This window comes from Alosa pseudoharengus, unplaced genomic scaffold, assembly GCF_046254945.1.
Source record: "Alosa pseudoharengus isolate Yale_2024_CS ecotype anadromous, Long Island Sound unplaced genomic scaffold, YU_APseudo_1.1 YU_APseudo_1.1_scf_15, whole genome shotgun sequence".
NCBI lineage: Eukaryota > Metazoa > Chordata > Actinopteri > Clupeiformes > Clupeidae > Alosa > Alosa pseudoharengus.
This window is the reverse complement of record NW_027468620.1, coordinates 20,887,868-20,915,172: the sequence shown is the minus strand read 5'-3', so window position 1 is coordinate 20,915,172 and position 27,305 is coordinate 20,887,868. Positions and strand designations below refer to the sequence as shown.

At 48.0% G+C, this 27,305-nt stretch overlaps 1 protein-coding gene across 8 annotated transcripts in view; it reads left to right on the top strand.

The window, feature by feature from the left end:
• Positions 1-27,305, top strand: part of tacc2 (transforming, acidic coiled-coil containing protein 2) — a 68,580-nt gene that overhangs the window by 23,309 nt on the left and 17,966 nt on the right. For all 8 annotated transcript variants that reach the window (XM_076285850.1, XM_076285845.1, XM_076285849.1 and 5 more), the window contains 3 exons: positions 7,765-8,118; positions 24,503-24,627; positions 25,770-27,303. In XM_076285850.1, coding sequence (XP_076141965.1) covers positions 7,765-8,118; positions 24,503-24,627; positions 25,770-27,303 — 2,013 coding nt within the window. The remainder of the gene's footprint in view (positions 1-7,764; positions 8,119-24,502; positions 24,628-25,769; positions 27,304-27,305) is intronic.

The following is a 27,305-nucleotide window of genomic DNA, read 5'->3' as shown; positions in this document are numbered from 1 at the left end:
GACAAGCCTCTAAGCCCAGCCTTTAGGCATCTCATCTCGAGACATTAGGACATAGTTCTCCATTAACTGTCAGTTTATATTTTCTTGTCCACCCTCTGAAGTATTGTCTATTTCAGACTAGGCTTACATCTGATAGTCTGAATGTTGCATTAGTCAGGCATGTGGGCATTCTAAAGTTGTTTTGTCTTTCGCTTGTCATCTCTTTTCATTCTTGGCACCACTATACATATGCCATTAATCTGTACCTCTGTCTGGCTGTCTTTCCCTGACTCTTTCTCTTTATTGGTCTGTCTTTCTGTCTGTCTTTCTGTCTCACTCTGCCTAGTCTCTCTTTCTCTCTCTCTCTCTCTATCTCTCTTTCTATCTCTCTCTTTCTCTCTCTCTCTCACTCTTAGGGTTGGGTATCGTTTGGGTTTTATCCGATACCGGTGCTAAATCAATACTTTTAAAACGGTGCCGGTGCCGAAACGGTGCCTGAACCGGTACTTTGTTTTGTTGTTTGTTTTGTTGTTTGTTTTGTTGTTTTAAATTAAAATGGTCTAAAGCATGAATTGCTTTTTTTTTATTGATAAGACAATTTTGAACATGAAATTGAACTGTTATGTTCAATTTACTATCAATATCTCATTGCTCCTACGAATAATACATTTAAATGTTAAAACAGCTTGCCATGCATGCACCCACAATGGTGAGCTCTGCTTTCAAGTTTACCCAGTGTAGGCGGTTTGCCATAATGCATGTTAAAACCGCTTGCCATAAAACTGCCAGGTCATGGACAACGGCATTTGGAAGCAAGCTAATCTAACAGGGACTCTATTTTCCAGTTAATTCAGTGTGTTCCCAAATGCTTCAAGAAATTTCTTGTCTTAACCCATAACACGCAGTAGTTTTGAACATGTTAGGCTACATGTCGGTGTTGAAGTGTTTAGATTCCCAGTGCTAGCCTAGTATTTTAACAGCAACTATGGCTATTCGCTAACACCAGTCAGCTGAGTTTAAGTAAGGGATAACGGCCGCCGAGGTGTCCTGTTATACGGAATTAATGGACGAGGGCGAGGGGCAAAAACTCCCCGACGCGCAGCGGATCTGTTTAAAAAGAAGCTCACTAGTTCAGCTTGTTGTACAACTTTAGCATGGACAGTTAGCTTGTTTACAGTTGATTCCATTGTTTGGAAGCCTGCAACCAAAAGATTCTAGAGCGCTGCAACCGTCGTCCTACTATGGTTGTTATAGTTACCATTCATAAGCATTGATATGGAACGGTGTCCTGTTATTCAGAATTAAAGGCCACCCGCCAGCCAATCAGAAAAGAGTATTTCTTCTCTCCGGGTGATAATTAGCAATAACGTACGGAGATGGTTTCGTAGCCTCTTTGACAGCTCAGTGACATCAGGTAGGCTATGTAACATACATATTTATGTTTTTGCCAGCTAACTTTTAACATGATCTTCATATTCATTGTGATGCTATATGGGCCTCATGCACATAAAAGATTAATATCATGCCATTATGTTGTTTAACACACCGTGAAATAAAGTCCCTTACAACTTTGCTGATAACATTTCAAATAAATGTCAGTTAGCGCATTAGCAAGGATATTTTGTAATGTATAGGCTAGCCTACTGTTGTTTCATAGCCTTTTGCTTGTGTGTAGTTAGGCCCACTGCTAGATTTTGACAGGAGCTCGCATGTCGCTTTAAAGTAAGCTACTTGGGCTCATGCAAGCTGTCAAACACTGTCCACTCGCCTATGTGGTGCACCCCTCTGGTTTATACATCCAGTGTTTATCATATGTTAGCTAACTGTATCTGGATGTGTTGCTATCAGAGCAAGACTTTGGGATGGCGCATGTCATGCAGTGATGCCTCGTATACATTTTTTTTAATTTTTTAAACGCTATTTAAGCACCGAAATGAGGCACCGAAATCCACGTTGTTATTCATGCAGTTACTACCGTTTCGGCACCGGTGCCATATTAGAACCGTGTTTCGGTGCCCAACCCTACTCACTCTGTATCTTTCTAACACCATACACATGCCTCTGGGACTGGAACACTTGGTGCTTGTCAATCACAGGGCTTGTCCCACTGCACACTTCACTGGAGACAGTTTGAACTTGGGGAGTGTTACTAATTGTGTGTGTGTCTGTGTGTGTGAGAGAGAGAGAGAGAGAGAGAATGAGTGTGTGTGTGTGTGTGTAAAAGACAGAGGGTGAGATAAGTAGACAGCAGATCGAGTGAGAGCGTGTGAGAGAATTCCTTTCTAAATTGTCCCGTGCGTATGTGTGTCAGGTTATTTTTAGGGCGCATGTGTGTACTCCCGGTTTTACCCACAGCTGGAGGCTATCGTCTCTGTCAGTCTCTGTCTGTGTCTCTGGTATCGGAAGGGACCCTGTGGAATTTAGTCTGACAGCGTGTTTGTGTCCACATGTCTGTGTGTGTCCACATGTCTGTCTGTGTGTGTGTGTGTGTGTGTGTTTGTGTGTGTGTATGTGTTTGCTATTCACACCAACGCCCTCACATGAGTCCATTCCGAGCGGCCTGTCAGTCCAGAACAAAAGCTATAATGCAGTCACACTTAAGCTGAGAATTACTGAGAAATACTTTATGTCTGTGTGTGTATGTGTGAGTGAGAGAGAGGGGGAGAGAAAGAGAGAGTTAGAGATTGGGAGAGGCAGAAAGAGAGAGTGTGTGAGAGGGAGAGGGAGGGAGGAAGAGAGGGAGTGTGTGTGTGAGAGAGAGAGAGAGAGGGAGAACAGGGCTGTGAAGTGGTGTGTGTGAGGTATTTTGAGTGCGTCGTCAAAAGAGAATGGCCAAACACGTCCTGCTCCACTCTGCCTTCTCTCCCGAGCCGGACACAGACAACAGACATCGGGTGAGTCGTGCTCCGGGTGTGTGAAGTGTAAAGCTGTTTGTCTTCTACTCTGTGGCCTTTAATGGTGCCGCTAGGCTACTGGTTAGCACATACTGTACAGTACGTACAGCCGTCAGGATGCTCAAGTGCTGTCAGTTAACGTCTCGACACAACAGGTTGAAGGGACAGGAAAGAAGAGAGAGAAAAGAAAGGGAGGCAAGAAGATGCAGAGGGAGGACAAGAGAGTTAATGAAATGAAGGAAGGAGAGGAGATGTGTAATGATACGTGTGAAGAAATGCTGAGTTCTCAAACAGCTGGTTTTGGAAAGGAAATGATGGTGTAGTTAGTGTGCTGTCCATCACTTTCTCTCTCCCTCTACTCTCTCCTCCTCCTCCTCCTCCTCCTCCTCCTCTTCGTCTTGAGGTAAGGGGGAGTTTAGACACCTGACAGTTGGGGGAGTGAGTATGAGTGTGTTCAGACAGGCAAATGCATGTCTCCATGGAAAGAAGTAGGTGGTTCAGCTTTGACGTGTGTGTGTGTGTGTGTGTGTGTGTGTGTGTGTGTGTGTGTGTGTGTGTGTGTGTGTGTGTGGCTGTGGCTGTGTGTGTGTTTATGCCAAGTGTGTCTTCATCTGTCCACACACTCGTGTCTGTGCGCTACTGAATGTGCTGTGTCACGACTCCCTCGCTTAAAAGCACACATCTGGAGAGTGTGCTTTGTGCTGCGTGTGTGTTCGCGTCGTGTCTGAACCCATCCACCTACCCGCACTAACTCTTCCTGCTTTCATGCTTTCACTTGTCCTCAGTTCTGCTAGCGAGCTGTGCTTTCTGATGGCAGCCTCTTTTACAGGATACCTCAGGTTCCACTGACTTTATAAATGGTCAGTTCTTACTAGTTCTTACTAGTTCTTATTTTGTGCTTACTAAGAATTATTGCTCATCATCATTTTGCTTTAGTAGGCTATAATAAATAATACACTAAAAGCAATAGCAAATAATATTGTAGTATTATAACCTTTAACTTTTTCAGTGTTCAGAGAGTTCTAGTAGCTAGTTGGATTTGGTTTATTCTTGTGCTTGTATGACATTGTCCAGCATCTCTCACTGACGTTATCAAGTTTTACACTCTATGGGCAAACTGCGTCAGCTACGTCCATGTTGGGGCTGAAGTAGTATGCATCATCAAAGGATAAGGAAATGAGCGTGTGTTGACTTTTTTGTTGGCAGATTCAAATTCCTTTTGGCACGACGTTACTTTTGACTCTGGATGCAAATCGTTTGAGTTTACCATCATTTGTAAAATCCTCCTCGTATTAAGATAATGAAGATGTATTGCCTCAGTACTCACAGTGCACTGCTTTACAAACGTCCATTTCAGCTGTTTGGGTGTCATGGCAGCTGTAAAGTAGCTTATTACTTCAGAAACTTGAATTCCATGAAGGTCACACCGACAAGTGTTTCTGTGGTTGGCTGCAGCAGCTGTGAGGTGGAATGCAATCCAGCTCTATAATTATGATAATGGCATCACATATTTTTGCTGAAATGGCCTAATTTCCTTAATCAGCAAGCTGAGATAGCAGTGGAGCATTGCCATGAGCGCATTTGCTTAAACAATTTGACACACTAAAAATACTCTGGTATATATTTTAGTAAACTTAATGGTCGTCATGTCAACGTCATCAACAGTGTCATATTTATACATGTATGTGTTTTCTACTCACATTCCCAGTCGTTTCTCTGCTTAACCTAAAACAATTTTGACATTAACATGAATACCATTTAGTGTGACTCATCACACGTTGCTCTTACGCCTTTACAAGCCATGGTTGGCACGGAAACTGAATGCTGAGCGAGTGTGTTGAACAAATGTTGCCATGGTAATTGATGACAGGCTTTGGGATTAGGCTGGAAGTAACAAAGCTGTTTATTACAAACACTGGGACAACCATCCAGCATTTTTTCCAGCATTTGGCAGGAATATTTCTGAAGGAAATGGCAATTCAGCAGTCAGCACTTTTTTTTTTTTTTTAAACGCAAATTAGAACACGCCTCATTTCTAGTTCCCAGCTGAACCGCAGCGTAATGAGCCTCTAAAGCGCAGTCATTTAGAGTTACAGGGAATGTGCTCTGGGGGTGTGAGGGGTTGAAGTGTGAAGCCGTGCACAGCAGTAGCATTGTGTTTATGTTTATATGCTACTAAAATGCCAACTCCTTTGGCCACTTTTATTTATTTGTAGTCTGTCAGCTATTAAACACTGTCGGGGTTCTGTTTTCTTGTTCCAGGTGCATTTGTCAGATTAGTCAGGGTATTATTGTTCTCTCTCTCTGTCTCTGAGTGTGTGCCTGTGTGTATTAATGAGCATGGTTTTTGTTTGTTTAATATAATTGTGTCTAATCCGTGGCAGGGTATGTCTGGGGTCAAGAGGGTTCTCTGTTTTTATTTGTGAGATCTGCTCTGCCTGCTGCTGCTAGCTCCTTGTAAAGCTTTGATTTACTGGTCCAGAATGGAGGTCTCCAGATGTGAGGCCCCCCTGTACCAACACAACATCATCTCCAGAGCGGGATAAAGGACCACTTGTACCTGACCACTCACAGTGACATCATCGCATAATGATGGTGTGTGTGTGTGTTAGAGAGAAAGAGACAGTGTCTCTCTCTCTGTGTCTCACTCCTCACTGTCTCTCTCTCTCTCTCTCTCTCTCTCTCTTTCTCTCTTTGTCTCACTTCTCACTGTGTCTCTCTTTCTGGGCCCGTCCCATTTCTCCCCCCTTAAAACTTCCACTTGGTTTTGTTCAACATTAAAGCCCCCTCGACAAGGGAAGTGGGGGTGAAGATCTTTCCCTATGAATTAGGACACCACTATATGCAAATTAGCGTAGCGAACGTGCTCACCTACGTCACGCGCAGCGCCGACGTGTCTACCGGTAGTAGCCTGCTACTATTTTCATTCAGGAACATGCCCGTTCCAGCGGTCATTGTTGTGTGGGCTGTGCTGGTTTATCTACGTCTGGTTAATCAACAAAGACATTCGTGTTCGTGTTCATGTGAACGCCAGAACACACATCCTAAATATTGACGAAACTACCCAGATTGATTTATAACGTTATTTGATGGGCAGACTCTCTCTAAGCAATCAGCAGCTATCATGAACATCGTCAGATAGCTTCGTGAGATATTTTCTAACATTAGTGTTCAAAACTCAACAGTCCATCAGATGTGCATCAAACTAACATATTCCAACATATTTCGAAATTTTAATATGCTTATTTGCGAAAATATATGAAAACAATGACCGACTCACTGAGCTCGCACGGTATCCTGGGTAATTTCATCTCCCACTTCGTTTTAAGCCTGCATTGGTCCTGGCTATATTTTGAGGGTTGATTTTAAGGGGAAAATAGCACTTCCCCTTGCTCCCTAAAGTAATGGGACACCCTAGCCCTACACGTGCACGCGCAAAAACGAGGGTTAGGGCAAAAATCTAGGGGTAGGGGAGGTATTGGGACGGGCCCTTTCTCTCTCTCTTTGTCTCACTCCTCACTGTGCCTCTCTCTCGCGCACGCTCGCACAACTATCATTTTCCCTCTTTTTTCCCACTTCTGTTTTTATTTTGTTATTTTACAGTGTCCTAAGCTCATTCTGTCTTTCATCCCCTTCCGCTCTGTCCCTCTCTCACTCTCTCTCTTTCACTCTCACTCTCACTCTCTCTCCTCCTCTCCCTCTCTCTCTCACTTTCACTCTCTCACTCAGGGCACCATGGTTATAGTCTCTGGTGACCGAGTGAGCTGTTATTATTGTCTGGCCTGGTTTTTCTGGAGGTCTGGACCATCAAAGTCTCAATCACTTACAGTCCAGTGGTCCTCTGGGAAAAGGCAGAGACTGCAGATGTGTTTCAGCAGCCAAAACCTGGGCTTCCTGGTGACATCTAAACAGCTGCCTGTCACAATGGCATCCCTTTTGGGTGTGGCCCTAAGTAAGCACAAATGAAGTCCAAATAAAATGGGACAGCATACGCTGACCAAGGGCAGACCTGGGATTTAAATCATGACCACGGCCATGTCAGCAGCGTATTTAGCAAATGCAGTGTGGCTTCTCCAGGCTTAGCTGGCACCAGAACCCTCGACCAGGTTGTGTGTTTCTCTTTAGGAAATGGGCAGCTGAGGACATATTTGATAGAGGGAGGCATTCTTAGACCAGGCACCCAGGCCAGCTGATTAGGCCTCAGCTATGCACAGTTGTTGAGGGCGTGTTTTGGAGGCACTGGCGTGTGCTTGGAGAGTTGTGGATGTATTTTTAGCTGCGCACCAGAGGCTGCACCCCCCCCCCCCCAACCCCGACTAGGAGCAGCTGCAGGGGTGGCCGTCGCACTGCCTGTCAGATTAGGGGCCAGCCGGAGGTAGGAGGGGTAGGGGGGGGGATGGATGGATGAATGCCAGCCTGCTCCCAGGTGCCTGCTGCTGGGAAAGCTCAGCCAGCGGTTGCCTGTTAGCACCCCGAGATCAGGGGCGACACACATGCAGACATAAAGGATAATGCAGTGGAACATGTGTTTACTATACGAACACTAGGAGCTTTGTTGAAATCTTGCTGCAATATTTAGGCTCTCTAGTTTTTGTTCAATGTGAATATTGTATTGGTTTTGAATAATGTGAATGTGTGATGGTTAGGGCATAAAAGCAAGTGCAAAGAACCTCGTGTGTGTCTGTGTCTGTGTCTGTGTGTGTGTGTGTGTGTGTGTGTGTTGTGTGTTGTGTGTGTTGTGTGTGTTGTGTGTGTGGTCATGATCACTTTGCTACACATGATTGTAATTCCATCCATTGGCATGGTTTTGCCAGTTGTGCAGTTATTCTCGGTCAGCTCCACTCCCGATGTGCCCCGTGCCTGAGTCCTCTCTTGTCCCAACCCTCCACAGGTCCTCCTCACCCCCTCTTGTTGAGAGGAACGACTCCGTCCCTCCCTCCCCGAAACCCCCGGCGGACCACCACGCCTTCCCTCCTGCCCTGCCCGCTCATCTCTTCCGGGACGCCGCCGAGTTCCCCACACCTCCTCCCACCCCTCCGGACAGGAACCCCCCAGCCTCGGCCTCGGAGCCCGTCTCCCCCCCTCCTGCATCTCCTCCATCTCCTCCTCCTGCTGTTGTCCCTGAAGCCCCCTGCGCCCCACCACCACCACCACCACCTCCTCCATCGCCTCCTCCACCACTTTCACCACCTCCACCTCCAGCCCAGGACACAGAGGAGTGGCCGCCCATCCCCTCTTTTGTCAGGTAACACACTATTCTGGTTTCTTACTGGCTCCGCACTGCTGGTGTAATTTTGGTTCCTGTTGCCATATAAAACATGTGCTGCTGGCTGGCAGGCACCTCCTCTCATTCCAGACTGATTGGGTAATGAGTAATGGGTCCAGTAAAATGGGTTCACATTCATTCATAGACTGGGACGGCGGTGGCGGGTCTGTGATGGTCCTTCCCCGGGCTTGGCTTGCTGAAAAGTTATTCATTTATTTTTTTTGAAATGTACTGTAAAGTGGGAAATACAAACCCTTGTTTCCTCAATGCTGTCAATGTATTTTTCTAAAATAGGATTGCAATAGAGAACAGCCTGATCCTGATCATCAGTCTTTTAATTAATTAATGCATTTCAGAGAAGGGTTTGTGATGGGTCAGATGGGGATGTGTTGTTCTCTGTTCTCTTGTACTCTGGCCCCTACTATTGGTATGCTGAGTCATTGTCTCACCTCTCTCTCTCTGTGGCATACACACACACACACACACACGCTACTCTCGTCCCACCCTATTTTCTCCATTGCCTCAAGCTCCTGAATGTGCTACTCTGAGACAAAGCCTGAGGATGCGCCTTGATTTCCTAGACTGAATCAAAGCAAATATTACGCAGCCCTAGACAGCACACTCCAGTCAAATGCTCCCCCAGCTTCAGAAAGGAAATATTAACCTGGCTCTGTGTCTGCATACCTCCCAAAATTATTTTTTAACCGGGAAGGTAATTATTGTCTGCATGTCTGTTTGCAGCAGACATAGTCATGATTGCATTGATAGATAAGCTAAGCTTGGAGCCATTTGTTGGGTATCCTGCTGAACGTTGCCTTGTGCTGCCTTATCCACCAGTCTGCCCTGTGATAGTGGTCATTAAATGTTCATGCCGCAGTGCCTGTCTGTCCAGGGGTGTGTTATGGTCTGTGGATGGCTGCTGAGTAGAGTAGACTGCACTGGATTTACACTGAGTAATCCTCTAACATGCTGTGGGCAGAGTGGGGAATATACTGTAGTCCTTTGGCAATTAGGTTTATTGTTTACTTCAGTACCATCATAACAGCCTTATATTCCATCCACCATCTGCTTATTATATGGTTAGTCTCATTGTAAGTAGTCTCTGGATTCTCTTCAAAGCATCTTGCTGTAGAGAGCAGAAATCTGCGATGATGTCATTTTGGCCATGGCTAATAATCCCCCAGTACCCCCCGCCCCCCACTCACATTGCTTGGCACAAGCCGGTGAGTCAGTGTTTGGGAGGACGTCATGGGGTTTGTCCACATGTAGCGCAGTGTTTGGCCAGCAGATGGCGCGTGTGTGCTACGTGTCATGCCGAGCCTGGGCCCTCTCTGCAGACCTGCTCCGAGCTATTTACAGGCTCAGTGTTGAGTGAGGAACCGCGCTCTCCGCCATGCATTATTTAAAAACGCACAGTGTTTCTCCCCTTCTTTGGGGATGCCAGATTTACCACCACAGATGGCCCCCAACGTCTCTAACGGACAGCAGCGAAGAGACAGGCCGATGAGAGCCGACGACGGAGAAGAGCAGAGGCAGGCTGAGATATTAGGAGCTATTAAGGCCATGCCATTGGATGAGCTGAGAATGCTCCATCACACTGACTGTGAAAGGCACTCAGTCCTACTTTTCCAGATCACTCTTTCCTTGTTTCACCTCAGCCTTATTTGTGCACACCTCATTCAGGCAGTGAAGGTTGTTAAAGAGCGCATCATTCATCTAGTGCAGCAGTGACTGAAACAGAAGGCATGCTTTTAGGATTCTAGTATTTGTTGTATAGAATCTGGACAAGACTACTAGTTTAGTATTGAGTGGTTGGAATGATGGGCTAACTCGTTCAGTTCTTATTCTCTATCATGTGAATCAGCTCTCTGTAACAGTGAAAGTTTGTATGAATTACTATGGTAGAAAATATCTGACTTTTTAAGTCTCACAACTAAATGGAAAATGAAATTGAATGGTGGTTAAAATCATCTCTATGTAGCATTGCTGGATTATCAAATGAATGAAAGATTGGCATTGGGGGTTATTAGCATTGGTCACTGATTTTACCTGTGCCCAGCTGCCTCCCATGGATGCCAACACCATGACTTTGCACTCTACCTGCCCAGCGGCCCTACAGAATCCCCATCAGCAACAGGTCTGCTAGAGCACAGATGAGGGTCCATGGGGCTGGACAGTTAGACTTACACAAACTCGTTTTGCTGGATTTCCATCATCAGGACTAAGGCATCGGACTTGATCACTGGCACCACTGAGGGATGGTTGATGAGGAAGTTTGGGTCTGTAGTTCTGGGACTGTTCCTTACAGAGCTCGGTTCCCTTCAATGTGATCAAGGATTATACAGGTGTGGCGGGATTGTTGGTGAGGTGTTTCAAAAAGCCTAGTGTGGTCTGAATTCATCGCATTAAAGGATTAACTAATGCATTTGGATGGCTTTGTGGTCGGTGTATTCAGCTCATCAGGTTAATGTAATTGAAAACAGACTATTAGAGCAGGATTTACATAGATGGACACACACACACACATACACACATACACACACACACACACACACACACACACACACACACACACACACACACAATGTATCGGTACTTCACTTAGTGAAGCACATATGCTGAGACGACCTAGATTCCTCAGGCCAAGGTTATGAATCTTTTAAAAAACCTGCCTCTATAATATCTTTCGGTGGCTGCGCCGTTTGAAAATTTAATTTCTCAATTTCCTCCGTCTGTGTGGGAGCGCCTGAGTTGCAAGCCAGGGCTGCTGTGCTGTGCTGTGTGTGGGCCTGGGTTTTGATGGGGGCAGGGGGTTGGTGGGACATGCTCACGTGTTTATTCTATGCATAGATCCCTCTGCAGTGTCATGCTTGGCTTGATATCAATATGGACCTTTTGGCTGAATTGCCCGCACCACCATAAAAAGCTTTTAACAATGTGCAGGACTGGAAAACTTTGAGCGGTGCCATTTAGAAGCTCATTGTTAGACTAATGCAGGAAATCCTTCACATTTTGATGCATTATCTTGAGCGTTAGTAATTATACCCCACCATGTCTTGACACTTTGCTCTGTGGTAGGCTGTCATTTGATTAGAGCCCATCTTTAGCCTTGGGTGGAGGAGAGGAGGGAGAGGAGACAGTGCACGCGCTGTGTCTGAGGGCGGGAGAGATAATGGCTTTCTCATTTTATTTGCCCAGCGGGCAACTAAAACACTCCGAATCCCAGAGACGGCCCTGCCTCAGCACCTGTCTGCCTCTCTTCCTCCCTACCCATCACAGGCCCTGTTGCTAGGGCGCAATCTCTCTCTTCTTCTCCTCCTCCTGCTACCCCTTCTTCTCCTTCATGCTACTTTTCTCATTCTGCCTCTCTTCTTCCTCCTCTTCCTCTTCTACCTCTACTTTTCTCTTATGTATGCCCAGATCTCCTGCTCTCTCTCTCTGCGTCTCTCTTGCCCTCCCTTTTCCTAGCGTACCTTTCCAAATGAAAGAGGGAGTGGGACAAAGGCAGCCTTACATCATGCTGCTCCCCAGAGGCACAGGTGCTGGGAATCCACCCTGTTCTCCCACCACGGCTTAGATGGTGAATCACAAGATAGCCTTCCTCTGGACATGGTCAAATCTCTCACATTTCAAGTCTTTTTTTAAACTTTCTCCTAACTCTCTTTTCTCTCAACACACACAGTCTCTCTCTGTCTTTCCCTGCTGTGATTTAAGCTTTTTGCTTTTGTGGTGTATTTTCAGCGGTTGGACGTTGTTTGTTGTGTTCGTTGAATGATTCATGAGAGGGAGGTATCTGTTTCTGGGGGCTCTGTATTGATGTGTAGCCTGGCTGGGCTTCCTTTAAACGGGAGGGGTGTTAGAGAGTGGTGGGTGTGGGTTTGGGTGGTTGTATTGACCTTGGGCAAAGAATTGAACCCACCAGAGCCCTAATTACTCTTAAATACCCGCTGGCTGTGTGTGGGTGTCGGGGGGGTGTGCGTGTGTGTGGGTTTGTGTGTGTGGATGCACGTGTGTGTGTGTGTCCCTTTACACATGAGAACACATGTGCTGTGAATATTGTATGTGACTTCACCAATAATCAACAGCAAGGCTTATGCCAGTGATTTATTGATTTTCTTGCTGTCTTTTTGTCATTTTTTCTAGAGCAAGGGTAGAATTAGGTTAATCTGTGTATCACACACAGAGATGTGCGCGCATACACACACACACGCACACACACACACACATACATATAGACACACTCTCTCTCTCTCTCTCACACACACACACACACACTCTTTGTTGAACACAGTGTCCCTTGTCGAAAAGAATAACTTGGCACTGTCTCTTTTCCTCCGCACAGTAGAATAATAAACACCCAGAGCACCGTCTAACCTGCCACCACCGCCGGCTCTGAGCCAGCCCCAGCACATCAGCTCAGACTCCAGGCCATGTAAAGGAGTAGGTAGTGCCCAGGCCCTGGTGTGAAAAGCCTTTTGTTCATCTCCTGGACTCAACAATGGATTCATAATCCTCACATTACCATTCCTCCACTTTCCCACAGATACCGGCTAACACAGTAGAATCAGGAAGTGGTTAATGGTATGTGGGGAGGGTCACTTCAAATGCTTTGGGCTAAACACTGACCTGTTTTCTTTTCTGCTTTTGTTTGTGTCTCTTGTGTTTCTCCTTACATGTCTGTTGTCATTGTTTTTCTTTACTGCTCCTGCTGTTAAGCACACATCGTGGGCACCCGCTCCCATTTTTAATTTTCCACAGGCATCTTTGAAATATTCAGATGCTTGCTGTGAGGGCGAGTAAATTAGATCTTTACGGCATGAGTGCATGTGTGTGTCCTGGGTCTCTGGGGGATTGACAGAATTAATTTGAAGATGGCTGTGAGAGAGGCAGAAATGGACCCAGAGCCTCCCCCCCCCCACACTCACGCTGGGAGGGACATCTCCGGTATGTGTTGGAGGAAAGAGAGGAATCTGTGGAGGACATTTGAAGACAAAAGTGGACAAGTGTGTGTGTGCGTGCTTGTGACTTATACACTAGGGAAGATGGCTCCAACTCAATCAGTGAGGAAAAATGCCACTGTCAGGATTATTGATCTTCCATTTACCCACTTAAAAATTTCTTGGATAATGAGACTGGTGAAGTGTGTGTGTGTGTGTATGCCCTCCTGTGTGTCATGTGAAAGAGAAAAAAGGTCAAGTGGGGGAAATTGGAACAGTCACAACACAGGAAAAAGACACACACACACACACACAGAGCCTACACACACACACACACACAGAGCCTACACACACACACACAGAGCCTCACACAGCCATGTACAGTAGAGAGTTCCCACTCTGTCAGCCTCCATTGTTTACCTTCACTTCCATCAGTTCACCAACACACACACACACACACACACACCAACTGCTGGACATTTCCATTGTGTAGACTAGTGAAAATAACATGCGAGAGAGAGAGGGAGAAAGATATGGGGAAACCGAGAGAAAGACAGAAGCTCTTAGTGTGTGTGTGTGTGTGTGTGTGTGTATTTACATGTGACATGAGACACGGGGAGAGAGCCAGAAGGTTTTATTTGGCTTAACGTGTGTGTGTGTGTGTGTGTGTGTGTGTGTGTGTGTTTGTGAGAGAGAGAGAGTGAGAGAAAGAAAGAGGGTGTGAAAAGTTGTCAATCTGCTCTACATGGGGTCTCCTATTGTTTGCATTAGGGTGCATACAGACGGGAAAAATCTGCTTGTCTTTTTGAATCGGACTGGTCCCTATGGTGAGTGAGAGAGGGGGAGAGAGAGAGAGAGAGAGAGAGAGAGAGAGAGGGAAGGAGAGAGCAAGAGAGATGAAAAGGGGGAGGAGGGAAGGAACAGGCTCCCCTGTGAGTGGCAGATTAAGGCAGAGGGGAGGTGCCTAAACGAAAAGGAGCATCATACGCTTTCCACATCTTATTCTCTCTGTCTATTTTTCCCCCTCGTTCAACGCTACGGATTACATTCCACCTCCATCCCTCCCTCCCTCCTTCTCTCTCTCTCTCTCTCACACACGCACACACTCTCTCAACCCTTCCGCTGCTGATTTGCTTGCTTGGGCTGCTGTTGCCACGGACACAGGAAGAGACTCAGCTTCCTCCCCTCGGTGATGTAGAGACCTTGCGGAGCGCGCACGAGAGAGAGAGAGAGAGAGAGAGAGAGAGAGAGAGAGAGAGAGAGAGAGAGAGAGAGAGAGAGAGAGAGAGAGAGAGAGAGAGAGAGAGAGAGAGAGAGAGAGAGAGAGAGAGAGAGAGAGAGAGAGAGAGAGAGAGAGAGAGAGAGAGAGAGAGAGAGAGAGAGAGAGAGAGAGAGAGAGAGAGAGAGAGAGAGAGAGAGAGAGAGAGAGAGTGCGAGAAAGGCAGCGGAGAGAGAACGAGTGAAGAGAGACAGAGAGGGAGAGGTAGAGGGTAGACAGACAGCCAGTCAGTCAGGCTTAGAGATGCTACTGGTAGAGTGAGTGAGCAAGTGAGAGAGGAGAAGAGAAGAGAGGAGAGGAGAGAGGGAGATCCTCCTGATGCCAGCGGAGCCTCTGTGTCTGCACTGCAGCACAGCAGAGCCACCACCGCCGAGCGGAGGAGCGCCTGAGAGGAGAGCAGGGGAGACCTGAGCAGGGCGAGGAGGAGGAGGAGGAGGAAGGTAGAGGTGGAGGGGGCGAGGGATCAAGTGTGGGGGGGCAGCCGACCTGCCGGAGGATGGGCGCCGTGGAGTCTGCGGAGCAAGGACAGGCCACCTGTTCCAAACAGGAGCACACAGAGACTATGTAAGTGCATCCAGACAATCCCCCCCCTCCCTTCTACCTGCAGCCACGTTTGGGGTAGATTTGGAGAGGAGATGGGGCTTGGGGGTAAGTCTTGTGTTTATGTGAAGGTGGGGGATGGAGGGGAGGAAGGAGGGAGGGAGAGAGAGAAGGAGAGAGGTGATGACGCTGTTCCCGTCAGCCTTGTGATTGTGATTGTTATTGTCTAGTGCTGGTGCTTTCTCGGAACGGTGGCGCGTTTGGTGTCCCTGTGTCAGGTGATCGTGTCAGCACACATGCTTGTAGCCAAGGAAGCTGTGTGTGTGTTTGTGTGTGTGTGACAGGAACAAGTCACAGAAAATGTGGGGTGAGTGAGTGCTGTTGTTGTTGTTATTGTTATTGTTTAGATGGAGGCTGTATGTGTTGATGTAAACATGTGTCTGTGCTGAGACAAACACATGCACGTGTTACTGATGTGGCTGTCTGCCTGTGTGTGTATGTGTGTCTTTGTGTGTGTGTGTGTGTGCGCGCTCATGTAGCCTATGTGAGAATTCACACAACTGGACCGTGTCTGAAGGCATTGTGTTGTTGTGCGTGGGGCTCATGCCAGCAGTCGTGTGGATGATGGTAATTTGCTGGGGGGATGGAGGACTGGGCTGCAGCAGTATAGCGAACAGGAGAGAAATAAAAAAGGGAGAGAGAAAGGGGGAGAGAGAGACAGAGAGAGAGAGAGAGAGAGAGAGAGAGAAAGGGAGATGGTGACTGTGCTGAAATAGAACACAGCGGTGGGGAGGAGCACGGAGCAGAGAGGGGGAAGGGGAGAGGGGGCTGTGGGGACCTGCGCCTGAAAGCTGCTATATTTATGGCTCAGACTGGCAGACGAGAGGATGGGGGGGGGGGGGGGGGGGGAACGGAGCCTGACAGACAGGCACGTTGGAGGTGTTTGTGTACCTGTGTGTACAGTATGTGTGTGTTTCTGTTTTCCTTTGTACAGTATGTATATGTCCAAAGAGCTGATTCTGAGGACACCGTCTTCTCACATCTTTGTGTGTCCGAGCACAAAGCAGTCTTACCTCCTTAATGTACGCAAGCCTCTTTTTATGTATTGGATCTATTTTTATCATCAGATCAAACAGCACACTGTAACATGTCCGTGGCAAACCACCACAAATCCTATATTTGCCAGAATGATTTTGAATCTTGTTACATTTGCTAATTCCTGTGAAAATATCTTTGGATGTGCGTTGCCTCATCAGTCGCCCTTGTTATGTGTTTTTGGTATTGGGTGAATTTCACCAGCGGAGGGTGGCTGTTATTACAGGTTAAACTGAAAGCTGCATGGCCCCTGATCTGTCTTTGAAAGCATTTGCCAATAGAGGGAGATGTGCTGTCACCCATGAGTAATGTAGCTTTTAGCCCTTTCAGTCTTTCTGGTTATGTAACACTTTTAAGTGTACTTACATAAGAACATTTCACCTGCCCACTTTTTATGATAAAAAAAAAAATCCCAAGACAAAACAGAAGACAAGTATGTCTAGTTGTATTTCTGAGGACACTGTGTATGAGTTAAACTTAAGGGATGTATTTTTCTTGCACCATGCTGCAGTCCCAATGACATGGCACTGGGTGGAAAAGCTTGTAAATTTGAGCCAAACAACCCCTACTGGTCCTACTTTATCCATGACCTCATGAACTACATGTGGTATTAGCGATGGGACAGCCAACAAGCAATTACTCCAGTCAATAGCCAAACCCATTGTTTGTCTACTAGTGTACACAGTGGTTCAGATTTGAGTTTTGAAGTATTGAGTGTTAGTCATATATGGGCTATGCTCAGAGGGAACATGGTGGCCTGTTTGGCACGGCTCTGGTGTTCGTAAGCAAAGTGACCAGTAGGTCCTCCAAGTATGTGTGTTATTTTGCCTGACTGGCAGGAGTTGCCTTCAGAAACATGCTGTGGACATGTACATCTTTGACCTCTTATGAGTCATTGTTTCTTAGAGGAGACCATCTGGTCCAATAACAGGAGATTAGCAGTGCTGTACAGATGGAGCTGTTGGGGAAAAGGCCAGGGACAAAGCTGGACGGAAAGCCAAGCATAACAGCACTTTCTGTGTTGTCAGTTTTTAGGCAAACCATTGTTTATTAAAGTTTGTTAAAAAAACATGTCAGATGTCAGATGATGCCTTGCATAGGGACTTTGTTTTTGATGCTTGTTTATACAGAGAGAATCAGTTATTCTGCCCTACTCAGAGTTTACTGATTCTAGAAACATTGTTTCTAAAACGTTATAGTCGCTCTTTCCTAGTCTAGCCCATCTCTACCTCTGTCTTGTATCCTGCTGTGTCCCCACTGCACACAGAACTGGATTGATCTTCAAGTTGTCACTCATCTTTTCTCTCTTTCCAACTGAGTTGTTCATGAATATACATCTTAATTCACGCATGTGTGTGTGTGTATGACCCACACGTTAGCCCCCACTTTCTGATGCGGTTCCTCTGACATGCCTTGTCTAGCCTGTGTGGGACGAGTGCTGTGACAGGTGCAAATTGAGTTTTGGCACCTCCAAACAGCCGCACCACCTACCCATCCCAAGATGTCCAGTAGCCGCTGACCCACAGTTTGAGTGGGCAGGCAGGACCTGAGCCGTGAGCCCAGTCATGCAGAACGCATGAAATATATGAAGAAGAGGCTGAATATTTTCAAGGGCCTTTTAGTTATTGCAGTGACTAGACTAATGCCCCCCCCCCTACCCAAGGAAAGCAGAGGAAAGAAACCGAGTGATTTAAAGGAAGCACTTCCCTCTCACATCCCTCAGTGCAAGCCTCAGAGTTATGATTCACTCAATAACTATACTGTATACAGTCATTGGTTTCACTTTTGTTGTCTCTCTGTCCATCTCCTCTCTGTGCAGTCTGTGGTTATACTCGTCCCATACTCCTCCCTCCAACCATCACTGGCTCGTAACATCACTCTTTCAGTTACATCACCCTGCAGCACTTTGCTGACATCTGTTCCGTCTCCACCATGGAGTGCATCTAACATTACACTGTAAAAGTCCCTCAGTGTGAATATGACGGCCGTATATGAGAAAGACACTAGGTGAATGAAAACATAACTATGTCATATTTCAAATGATACGCTTCTGTGGGATTGAGAGGCTGGGATAGAGACTGTTTTAAGGGTGGGTGGGCGGTAGGATGGGGTTTATGTACCCCGAGGCTAACTTCCCCCTCCCTGCTGAGATCAGTCATTTCCCCCCATCTTCTTCCCACCTCTCATCCAAACCTCCAGAGACCACACTTGGGAGATGAATCCTCTAATCTAACCCCCCTCCATTTGTTCAAACACTGCAGACCGCTCACAGGGATTGTTTTGGTTTTAAGGAGATATTTTTTTCCCCCATTAAGTCTGTCCAGAAGCTGCTGCTGTACTCTGCGGGATCCAGATGTGGTGAATCTGCCCGTGTGTGTGTGTGTGTGGAGGGGTGAGCTGCCAGGCGCTATCGGCTACCGCAGATGATTCGTCAGTCAGCAAGCCGACTCGACTCTGGGGCTTAGCCTGATGTGTCCCTGGAGCTTTTGTCTGCCTGAGTTGGGGAATAACAGTGGATTAAACTCTGGGTGTTAACCTGCCACGGAAAGATTCATGTCGCCTCATAAAACGTGTGTTGCACACCCGTGGCTAAAGTGCTGCTATGAGCACTTACTGATAAACCTGCACAGTGCGCACATAGGATGTACACAGAAGCACACACACACACACACACAGACACACACACACACACACACACACACACACACACACACACACACACACACACACACACACACACACACACACACACACACACACACACACACACACACACACACACACACACACACACACACACACACACACACACACACACACACACACACACACACACACACACTGCTCACACATAAACTTGCTTGTATTTGTGCATAAGGGTAAAGATGCCACCCGTACTTGCTGACTGTGGATAGAGCCTAAATGCCACCATGGTTGGCCGACGGGAGGCTTAGCACTGCAGTGATACATCACCAGTGAATTGAGACGAAGCCTTTGAAAGAGTCCAGCGAGGGAAGAAGGGAAGACAGGGTGGGAATAGAGTTGTTGGTGTGAGAGAAAGAGAGAGAGAGAGAGAGAGAGAGAGGGTGAGAAAGAGAGCGATAGGGTAAGAGAGAGAGAGATAGGGTGAGAAAGCAAGGGAGGAGATGACGCAGTGGCTGTCGCAGGTGTTTGTGCGGGTGTCGGGTTGCCCTGTGAGCCCTTAGTGAGAGAGGGGCGAGAAGCGACAGGAGCACAGAAAGCCACCAGTGTCTGTGCGGCCGGGGAGACTGGCGCTAATCCAATAACCCGCTAATCTCACAGCTGCTGTGGGCCTCCATCCTCTCTCCCCACATCCCTTTCTACTCAGCCCTTTTCTTTCAGCTCTCTCTATTCCCTCTATTCTACCCAATCACAATTTTTCCCCCTCTTTTCAAAATAATTATTCTATTCCCTCACTCTCTCCCCTTTCACCCTTCTCTCTGTCTACGTCTCCTCCTCCCTCCTCTCTCTTTCTCTCTCTCCTTCTATCATCCTTTCATTTAGCTCCAGCCTCTTTGTTTGCCTCTCCAACCATCTGTGTCTGTCACCTACTTCACCATGCTGGCATGTGCTAGCCCATCACTCACACCGTGTCACCCTCCTCTATTGACAGAGAGGGACTAATAGCACCAGTTCCTAATTCGGTGCGTCCCTCCGCCTCCACCACACACAGAATGGTCGTGTGACTGACCAGCTTCTAATTTGGTGCCGCTGACCTCATGGCTCATGGGTGTCCCAGCAGGTCAGCGAGCTGAACGGAGGAGGGGACAGGAGGGGTGACCGGTTTAGCCAGGTGCATCCCAGTTTCTGTCCATCTGTCTCAGGGAGGACAGGTAGCAGCACAGCCCTGTTTTTGGAGGAGTATGTTTTGGCTGAGGAGCTGAGGTGAGGGGGGGTGGGGGGTACAGACTAATGGTGCGTCACCGTCTGTGGTGGCAGCGCCAGTCACGTCTGTGCCAAGGCAACTGTCTCCAGGCAGGAGAGGGGAACTGTCTCTAGGCAGGAGAGATGTCTGTCTGAGCCTGGCACCACAAAACCTCGCTCTCTTTCTGTTGTTGTCTCTCGGTCTCTCTTTCTCTCTCTTCCTCTCTCTCTCTCTTTCCTTTTAACTCTGTGTTTTTCTTTGTTTAACAATTCTGATAACTACTCCTGTTTGTCTTATGTGATGCTCTTCCTCCTCTCCTCTGTCTCCTCCCTTTCTTCTCTGGTTTCACGCTCCTTGCTGAGCCCTGTGCTCTGTCATGGCTTGCCAAATGTGACACAGTAGACTGGTGCTCGGATGAAATTTGATATTTCGTGCTCACCGGGAAAATAAAAGCAGTCAAAGGGATTCTGTTGTGGGTGCTTTTCTCAGTTCAGTTACTGGCCGCAGGCTTTCTATTTTCAAAAGATGCCTTTGCAGTGTCACTGATATTTCTTTAATGCTGGGCTCTAATATCATTAAAATGAGCAATGGCCCTGGGAGGAAGTATGAATATAAATATTATGAATATCAGCATTCAAGATGTGTGTAAAAAATTCTGATGCTGAAGCAGAGCTTCACTTGCCCTCTCCTCTTTCTTTGTGCTCCACCATTGATGGTTTTCAGTGTTTCTGGAGAGAGAAAGAGAGAGAGAGCAATCCTTTGTTTTGATTACCACTCGAGGGGGACATTGAGTTGCCATTCAGTGAGAGTGATTCTGCAGCATAGAGCATATCCTCAGGATATATATCGGAGGTAGAAATCAACCGTGGGCTTTTGTTTTTGCACTTTGTGTTGAAAGAGAACTTGGACTCTTAGCTCATGTATTTGTTTGTTGTATTATCCCATGTACACAACAACTGGGTGTTGCACAAACACAGATGAATAAATATGTATATATTAACAAAATTGGCATATATTGCTGAAAGTGTTCAGTCGTGTTTATATTTGCAGATGGACTGATTGAGAGTGCCTGTGTCTGTTTGTGGTGTGAGCGCTTTTGTTGGAATAAGCTGGCACTGTGAGCTCGACCACATCGATGCAGATGGCATGAGCTGAGCAGTTCTTTGTTTCCATGGAGACGGGTGTTTGGATAGTTCTGGAAGCATCTCTGCCATCAGGCCAAAGCTAGGGATAAACACCTGCCAAGAGATCGCTTAATATTTGTCACATACATGCCACTGTGGCAGTTTAAACCTGATCTTTCTTAAATGGGATGACATGATAGTGATTAGAGGTGCAAAGGATCTTGGTTAGTTGTATCGTATCTGGTTAGTGTCTACGAGTGTCCACCAGATTTGGACCATGGCCATGCCTGAACTGTGTCCTCACAGTTCTGAGCTTTATGGTGTATTTACTCTGAGATTTGATTTGGGTTTTAATGAAATGTCATCTCTCTCTTTCTCTCTCTCTCTTTCTCTCATGCTCTCTTTCTGTCCAACCTCTCTCTCTGTGTGTGGAGGTGACCTGCCCTAAGGCCTGCAGACCTAAGAGCTGAGACAGGCAGCTGTTTCACCACCTCCCCTCTCCCTCCTCTCCTCTCCTCTCTTCCCCTCTCCTCTCCTCTCAATCCTGCTGTGCTGTTTGTGGTCTGAGCCATTTTTCTGTCCATCAAAGTCATGTGTCACCTTTTAAAAAGCCATTAAACTAGCTTGGGGCTTTACGACCCCCCCCAGCCCCTCTAAAATGAACCCCCTCCCCAGTTTGGGTCCTCTGATGGAAGTGCGCTCACAGCTCACAGTGTGGGGTCTTGTGCCACCCAAGGTTCAGAAGACCCTCTCTGGATGTAACAATCGACCACACGAGACCCTACTACTGGATGTTCCGGATCAATAGCCATGCCTCCGCTATTTACCCTTCATTTTCACAGCGTGTGTGTGTGTGTGTGTGTGTGTGCGCGCGCGCATGTTTGTGTGTGTGGCATAAGGGACACATAAACCTATGTTCCATTATCCTTCTTCACACTTTCACACTCTCACACTCTCTGCTTTATTGAACCATAAAATCGTAAAAGTAGTGACATAAACGTATAATTGACAGAACATGGTTGTTGTCTGCATACAATTGTGAAAATGTTCACTGCGGCATCACCTTCACAAAGAGACCTGTTCTGGCTCATCCACAACCAGACAACCAGCCTCAGCAATGGGTCTCCATGCAGAACCTGTGCATGGGCATGCAGATATAATTAGTCTAGTGTATGGTGGTTGTAATGCAAACAGACTGCAGGTGTGTGTTTGTGTGTGTGTGTTTCCTGACAGAATCCTCAGGTCTAGCTCCAGTGTGTCAGTGTGACAGTAGTAGACTTCTTCAGCAGACTCACTGGGTGTGTTCTCAGTACTCTGACCAAAGCAAGTTGCTTATTAGAATTCAGTGGAGCAAAAGACACAGATGGAGGGAGAGAGAGGATGGGAGATCATGAGAGAGAGAGAGAGAGAGAGAGAGAGGGAGGTTAGAGAGAGGGAGGTAAGGTTCGAGAATGAAGGAGAGAGTGTGATAAACACTGAGAGAGAGAAGCTGAGAAGCCAGCCGTCATCGCGGACAGGGAGCTAATTTTCTGTGCCAGACTCACAGAAGAGAAGGGTGTGTGATTTTGCCCACAACATCAGAGAGAACGCAGCAGCACAGAACAGCCAAGGGGAAGAGGGAGAGAGAAAACCATGTAAAAGTACCAGAGACAAAGAAGAGAGGGAGAATGTAGAAAGACCCAGAAAGAGAGGGAAAGCAGGGGATGGAAAGCGAGAGAAATAGGGAGGGGTGTAGAGATCAGGCACTGGCAACGAGATTCTGCAGGTGGTGAGTCTTCGCATCGAGCCAGATCGGGGACAGTGAACGTTTATCTGGGGGGTTAACATCGGCAGAGAAGACAGGAGGTGGACAAGCCGATAAACGAAAGAAAATTATCGGGGAGAGCCGGAGGCAGCAGCCTGGGAGGGGTAGAGGAGAGGACAGAGAGAGAGAGGGAGAGAAAAAGGAAAGGGAGAGAGAGGCAGAGGGAGAGAAAGAGAGAGGGACAGAGAAGGAGAGCAAAAGGGAGAGGGAGAGAGAGAGGGGCGGAGAGAGAGAAAGACAGAGGGAGAGAGAAAGGAAGAGGGGGAGAAAGAGAGAGGGACAGAGAAGGAGAGCGAAAGGGAGAGGGAGAGAGAGAGAGGGGCGGAGAGGGAAAGGGAGAGGGAGAGAGAGAGAGAAAGGGAGAGGGAGGTGGGGAACCACGGACAGACGGAAGCACAGAAACCGGAAGGCGCACGCGTGTGTGTGTGAGCCTGCGTGCGTGTCTGGTGGTGACGCTGGAAGGCTAGGTAGAGAGAGATGGCGGTGAGCGCGTGGCAGGCTCTGTCGCCTCTGCAGTGGGCACGCTGGGGATGGGATACGCTGCTGGGGGGAGCCGCCGGACCCGGAGGGGCAGGAGGGGATGGAGACGATCCCGCCATGGGGCTCCTCCACCGCCTGTCCTGGGGCTCCCGCTACGACTACATGATCCAGGCGGAGCGGGGTCCAACCAGGCAGAGGTGAGCTGGGGAAGAGGCACTGGAGGGGGGGCTGGGTGCAGGCTAGGCTGCCTGGCTGGGGGTGATTGACTGGATGGGTGGATAGTGAGAGGAGGACGGAGGTCTGGTATTAGGGAGATGCTGATGCTACAGCTAATGCTGTTGCTAGGGCTGGAGAGGTTTCAGAATACTACTGTGTAATGAGATGTATATGGAGGCTTCTATGGAGACTTTGTGTGTGTGTGTGTGTGTGTTTGTTTAATGTGTGTGTGTGTGTATTGTGTTTGTCTCTGATCAATTCGGTCACATTCCAGGATAGATTAGTATACTACCCACATCAAGCAGTTTTGATAAATTACCACTTTTTGATAAATTACCACTTTTTTTTATAAATGTCTCTGATTACTGTGTGTCACCCCATCTGTGTCTGCATGTGCATCTGTCTGTTGTGTTTGACTCAATTGTCAGCGTTGGAAATGGACCTGCAGGCTGTTGGTTGTGTGTGTGTGTGTGTGTGTGTGTGTATAAGAGAGAGGGCTGGAGAGGGGAGAGGTTGGAGCAGAGATGTCTTTGCTGCAGCGGGCTGAAGCTCTGTCTCTCGGCTGCAGATTCAGCGCTTTCATTCCCAGCCCTGATAATCCACTGGGGATGCTCAAACAGCAACGCTGGCACACCAGGGCTTTTGTTTACACGGCCCTGAGACCACCATGAGGAAATAATACCATAAACATTCCCACCAGCACCGGTCATCGCTGATGTATGACCTCATATACTGAGATTAAGGCTGCATGACATGTACTCTGAGATATCTGTGTGTCTCAGAAGATGTAGGCTGGTTTTATTGCTGGAGGGTCTCTAGGGGACCTTTTTTACACCTATGATGACCATTTGTTGTGGGCGTAGATGAAGGATCTTGTGAAATGTGTTCTCACAAATGTTTAGATGCAATTTGTCTGGCAGCATCATAGATCCAGAGATATTAACTCTCTCCCCTTCCCCTCTTCTCTCTCTCTCTCTCTCTCTCTCTCTCTCTCTCCTGTAGGAGCTCTGACTCTGACGGAGCCTTTGAAACCCCTGAGTCCACCACCCCAGTGAAGGTTGCGTCCCCCGTGCTGCCCCCTCCTGAAGCAGAGTCCTTCTCGCAGCCTCTGCTGTCTGAAGACACCGGTGAGAAAGCTGGCATCCACATTACACAAACATTTGGTCTATCAGAAAGCCCCTACCTAAACACACTACACAGTTCACTTTCCACAGATGTCTAAGGACTAGCATGCAGATTTATCACTATGAGGTTTTCTAAGGTGAAATATTAATGGCCAGTAGTAGCAAGCTAGTAAGCATGTTTATCCACATACCTTCTGTCTAGCTCAAGGCCTGTGTGCTAACAAACACAGGAACACACACACAGGATGGTTCCTGAATGTTATCGGTGAGGGAGCTAAGTCCATGGGTGAATTATTTGTTGTAATTAAGGGGGTCTTTGTGTAAGGGGTGCAGTAACTGCAGGAGTCCCTGTAAGCAGGTCTTATCAGAGGAAAGCAGACTGCTCAGGTTGAACCTCTACAGACACAAATACAATGTTTTAGACATGTTAAATTATTAGCTGAAGATAGTCTGACAGTAGCAAGTCATTCTATAAATATGTCAGTAATAAAACAAACTCCATGGTTGTTGGCCTTTACCTTCCACAATATTTATGTAGCTGTGTTGACAGGCTCATAGAAAGTCCTCTTTGTCCACTGAGGACCTCTGCAGGGAGGCGTTGGTATTACACTTACCGGGAAGAACGGAGTCTTTTGTACAGACAGTACGACTGACATTCTTCCTACTTCCTAAAGTGTCTTCTCTTATGGTTAAAACTTGGAATTAAAGAGATGTGAATCTTCATCCTAAAGCTTTCTCCATGCTAATAATTCTCATAACGTATATTTCTGGCTAGGGGTTAGCTCTTAAATAATGCAGCCCCATTAATCATTATAATTAGTAGCGTCAGAGCCAGCTGTGATGCCTTTATCTTAGCTAGATATTACTCTTTCACTCAAAGGCTGGCTGAATGCACTCATATACTCCCTCTCTCTCACACACACATTGGAACCAGAATATCCACATCCTGATGGTCACACAACCAGTTTACCACTTAACAAGGGTAGATAATTAATTACTAGATAAAGAGAGATTAAAGATGAAACGGTAGTCAAAAAAATAGAATAAGAATTTTAGTACCGGTATTAATATTATATTATAATGAGATTTAGATAACGAATCATGTGCTAGTTGTATATTAAGGCTTTTCCATTTTATTCCCCCAGGTGTGTTTTCTGGCTCAGCCTCTGCGTCAGTAGCGGACGTCACTCTCACTGAGGCCGCTGCTGAAGACCCCACCCACCCAGGGCAACTCAGCCGCTCCGACTCCATCGGCTTCGACGAGAACAAGCCCATCGCGGCCAGCGGAGCCTACGACCTCGACCGCCTCCTAGCCAACGAGTTCCCCGAGTCCGCTTTCGAGGCGGCGCCGTCCAGCCGGACCCCCCTGGCCCGCTCGCTCAGTCTCCAGGCGGGAGAGCTTGACCAGAGCCCAGGCCCCGAGGATAAGTCCAAGTTCGGGTCGGATAAGCTTCTGAACCAGCGGGCCGAGGCCTTCAGTGTGGGCACAGAGAGTGCTCCTGGGACTCTCCGCCGGGCCAAGAAAACCCGACCGGGCTCCCTGAAGAAGAAGCCCCTGTCCAGGCAGAACTCCAACCCGGAGAGCACCTCGCCGAAGTCCGTTTCCTCCAGCAGCACCCCGGAGGGGAAGAAGAAGTCCAAGCCCAGAGCGGAGAGCCCCCTGCAGGCTGCTGAGGAGCAGTGCGGCTCCTCGGCCACCCCGAGCCCCGGGGGAACTCTCCGGAGGAACCGGGTGAAACCACGAGTGGACAGTCCTCCGCCTCTGGTAGAGGAGACCACCCCTCCCAGCCCTGCTCCTGTCCCTGTCCCTGCTGCTGCTGCCCCCCCAGCCACCCTCTGCCCAGAGGAGACCCCTCTGCCCACCCCAAAGTCCACTCCCGTCCCGGACGAAGATTCCCCCATCCCACCCCCGGCATCCTACAAATGGGACCCGGACAACTTTGAGGACATCGACCCATTCAGTACCGGCGGCAGCAAGATCGCCAACTCGCCCGAGCTCGCCAGGAAGACCTTCAGCTCGGGAGTCGACCCGGCTGAGAAGCCCGTACCCGCGGCCACTGCGGCCACTGCAGCTCCGGCTGTCCCAGACGAGGAGACCCCGATCTCCGTCCCAGCGGTCAGTGCTGCGAGCGCGGAGGATCAGCCGCTGAACAAGCGCCAGCCCGTCAGGCTGGAGTTCGACTACTCGGAGGAGAGCGGAGAGACTCCTCCTAGTGCCGCGCCGCCGCCCAAGAAGCTGGGGAAGAAGCCCGGCGCCAAGATGCCCCTCCGCAAGCCCAAGTTCGGCCTGAAGAAGGCCGCCCCGCCGCCACGGCTGGAACCGCTGGACAACGCACCCGCCGCGCCTCCGGCCAACAACGAGGATGACATTCCCATCCCCAAGGGGAGCTACAACTTCGACCCCAACAAGTGGGACGACCCCAACTTCAACCCATTCTCGTCGACGCAAAGCGTTATCCCCAACTCCCCATGCCTTTCCCAGGGCGGCTACAGTTTCGATCAGGACGCCATTGACTCCATCGACCCTTTCAAGTCCTCCAACAAGATGACCAGCTCGCCACCCAAGCCCTCTACGTTTGACGTGTCAGCTAATGACAATGAAAATGACAATGACAATGTCGGGGAGCTGGAGGATCAAAACCAGAACAAACTAGCAAAGAAGAAGAAACCAATCAAGTCGT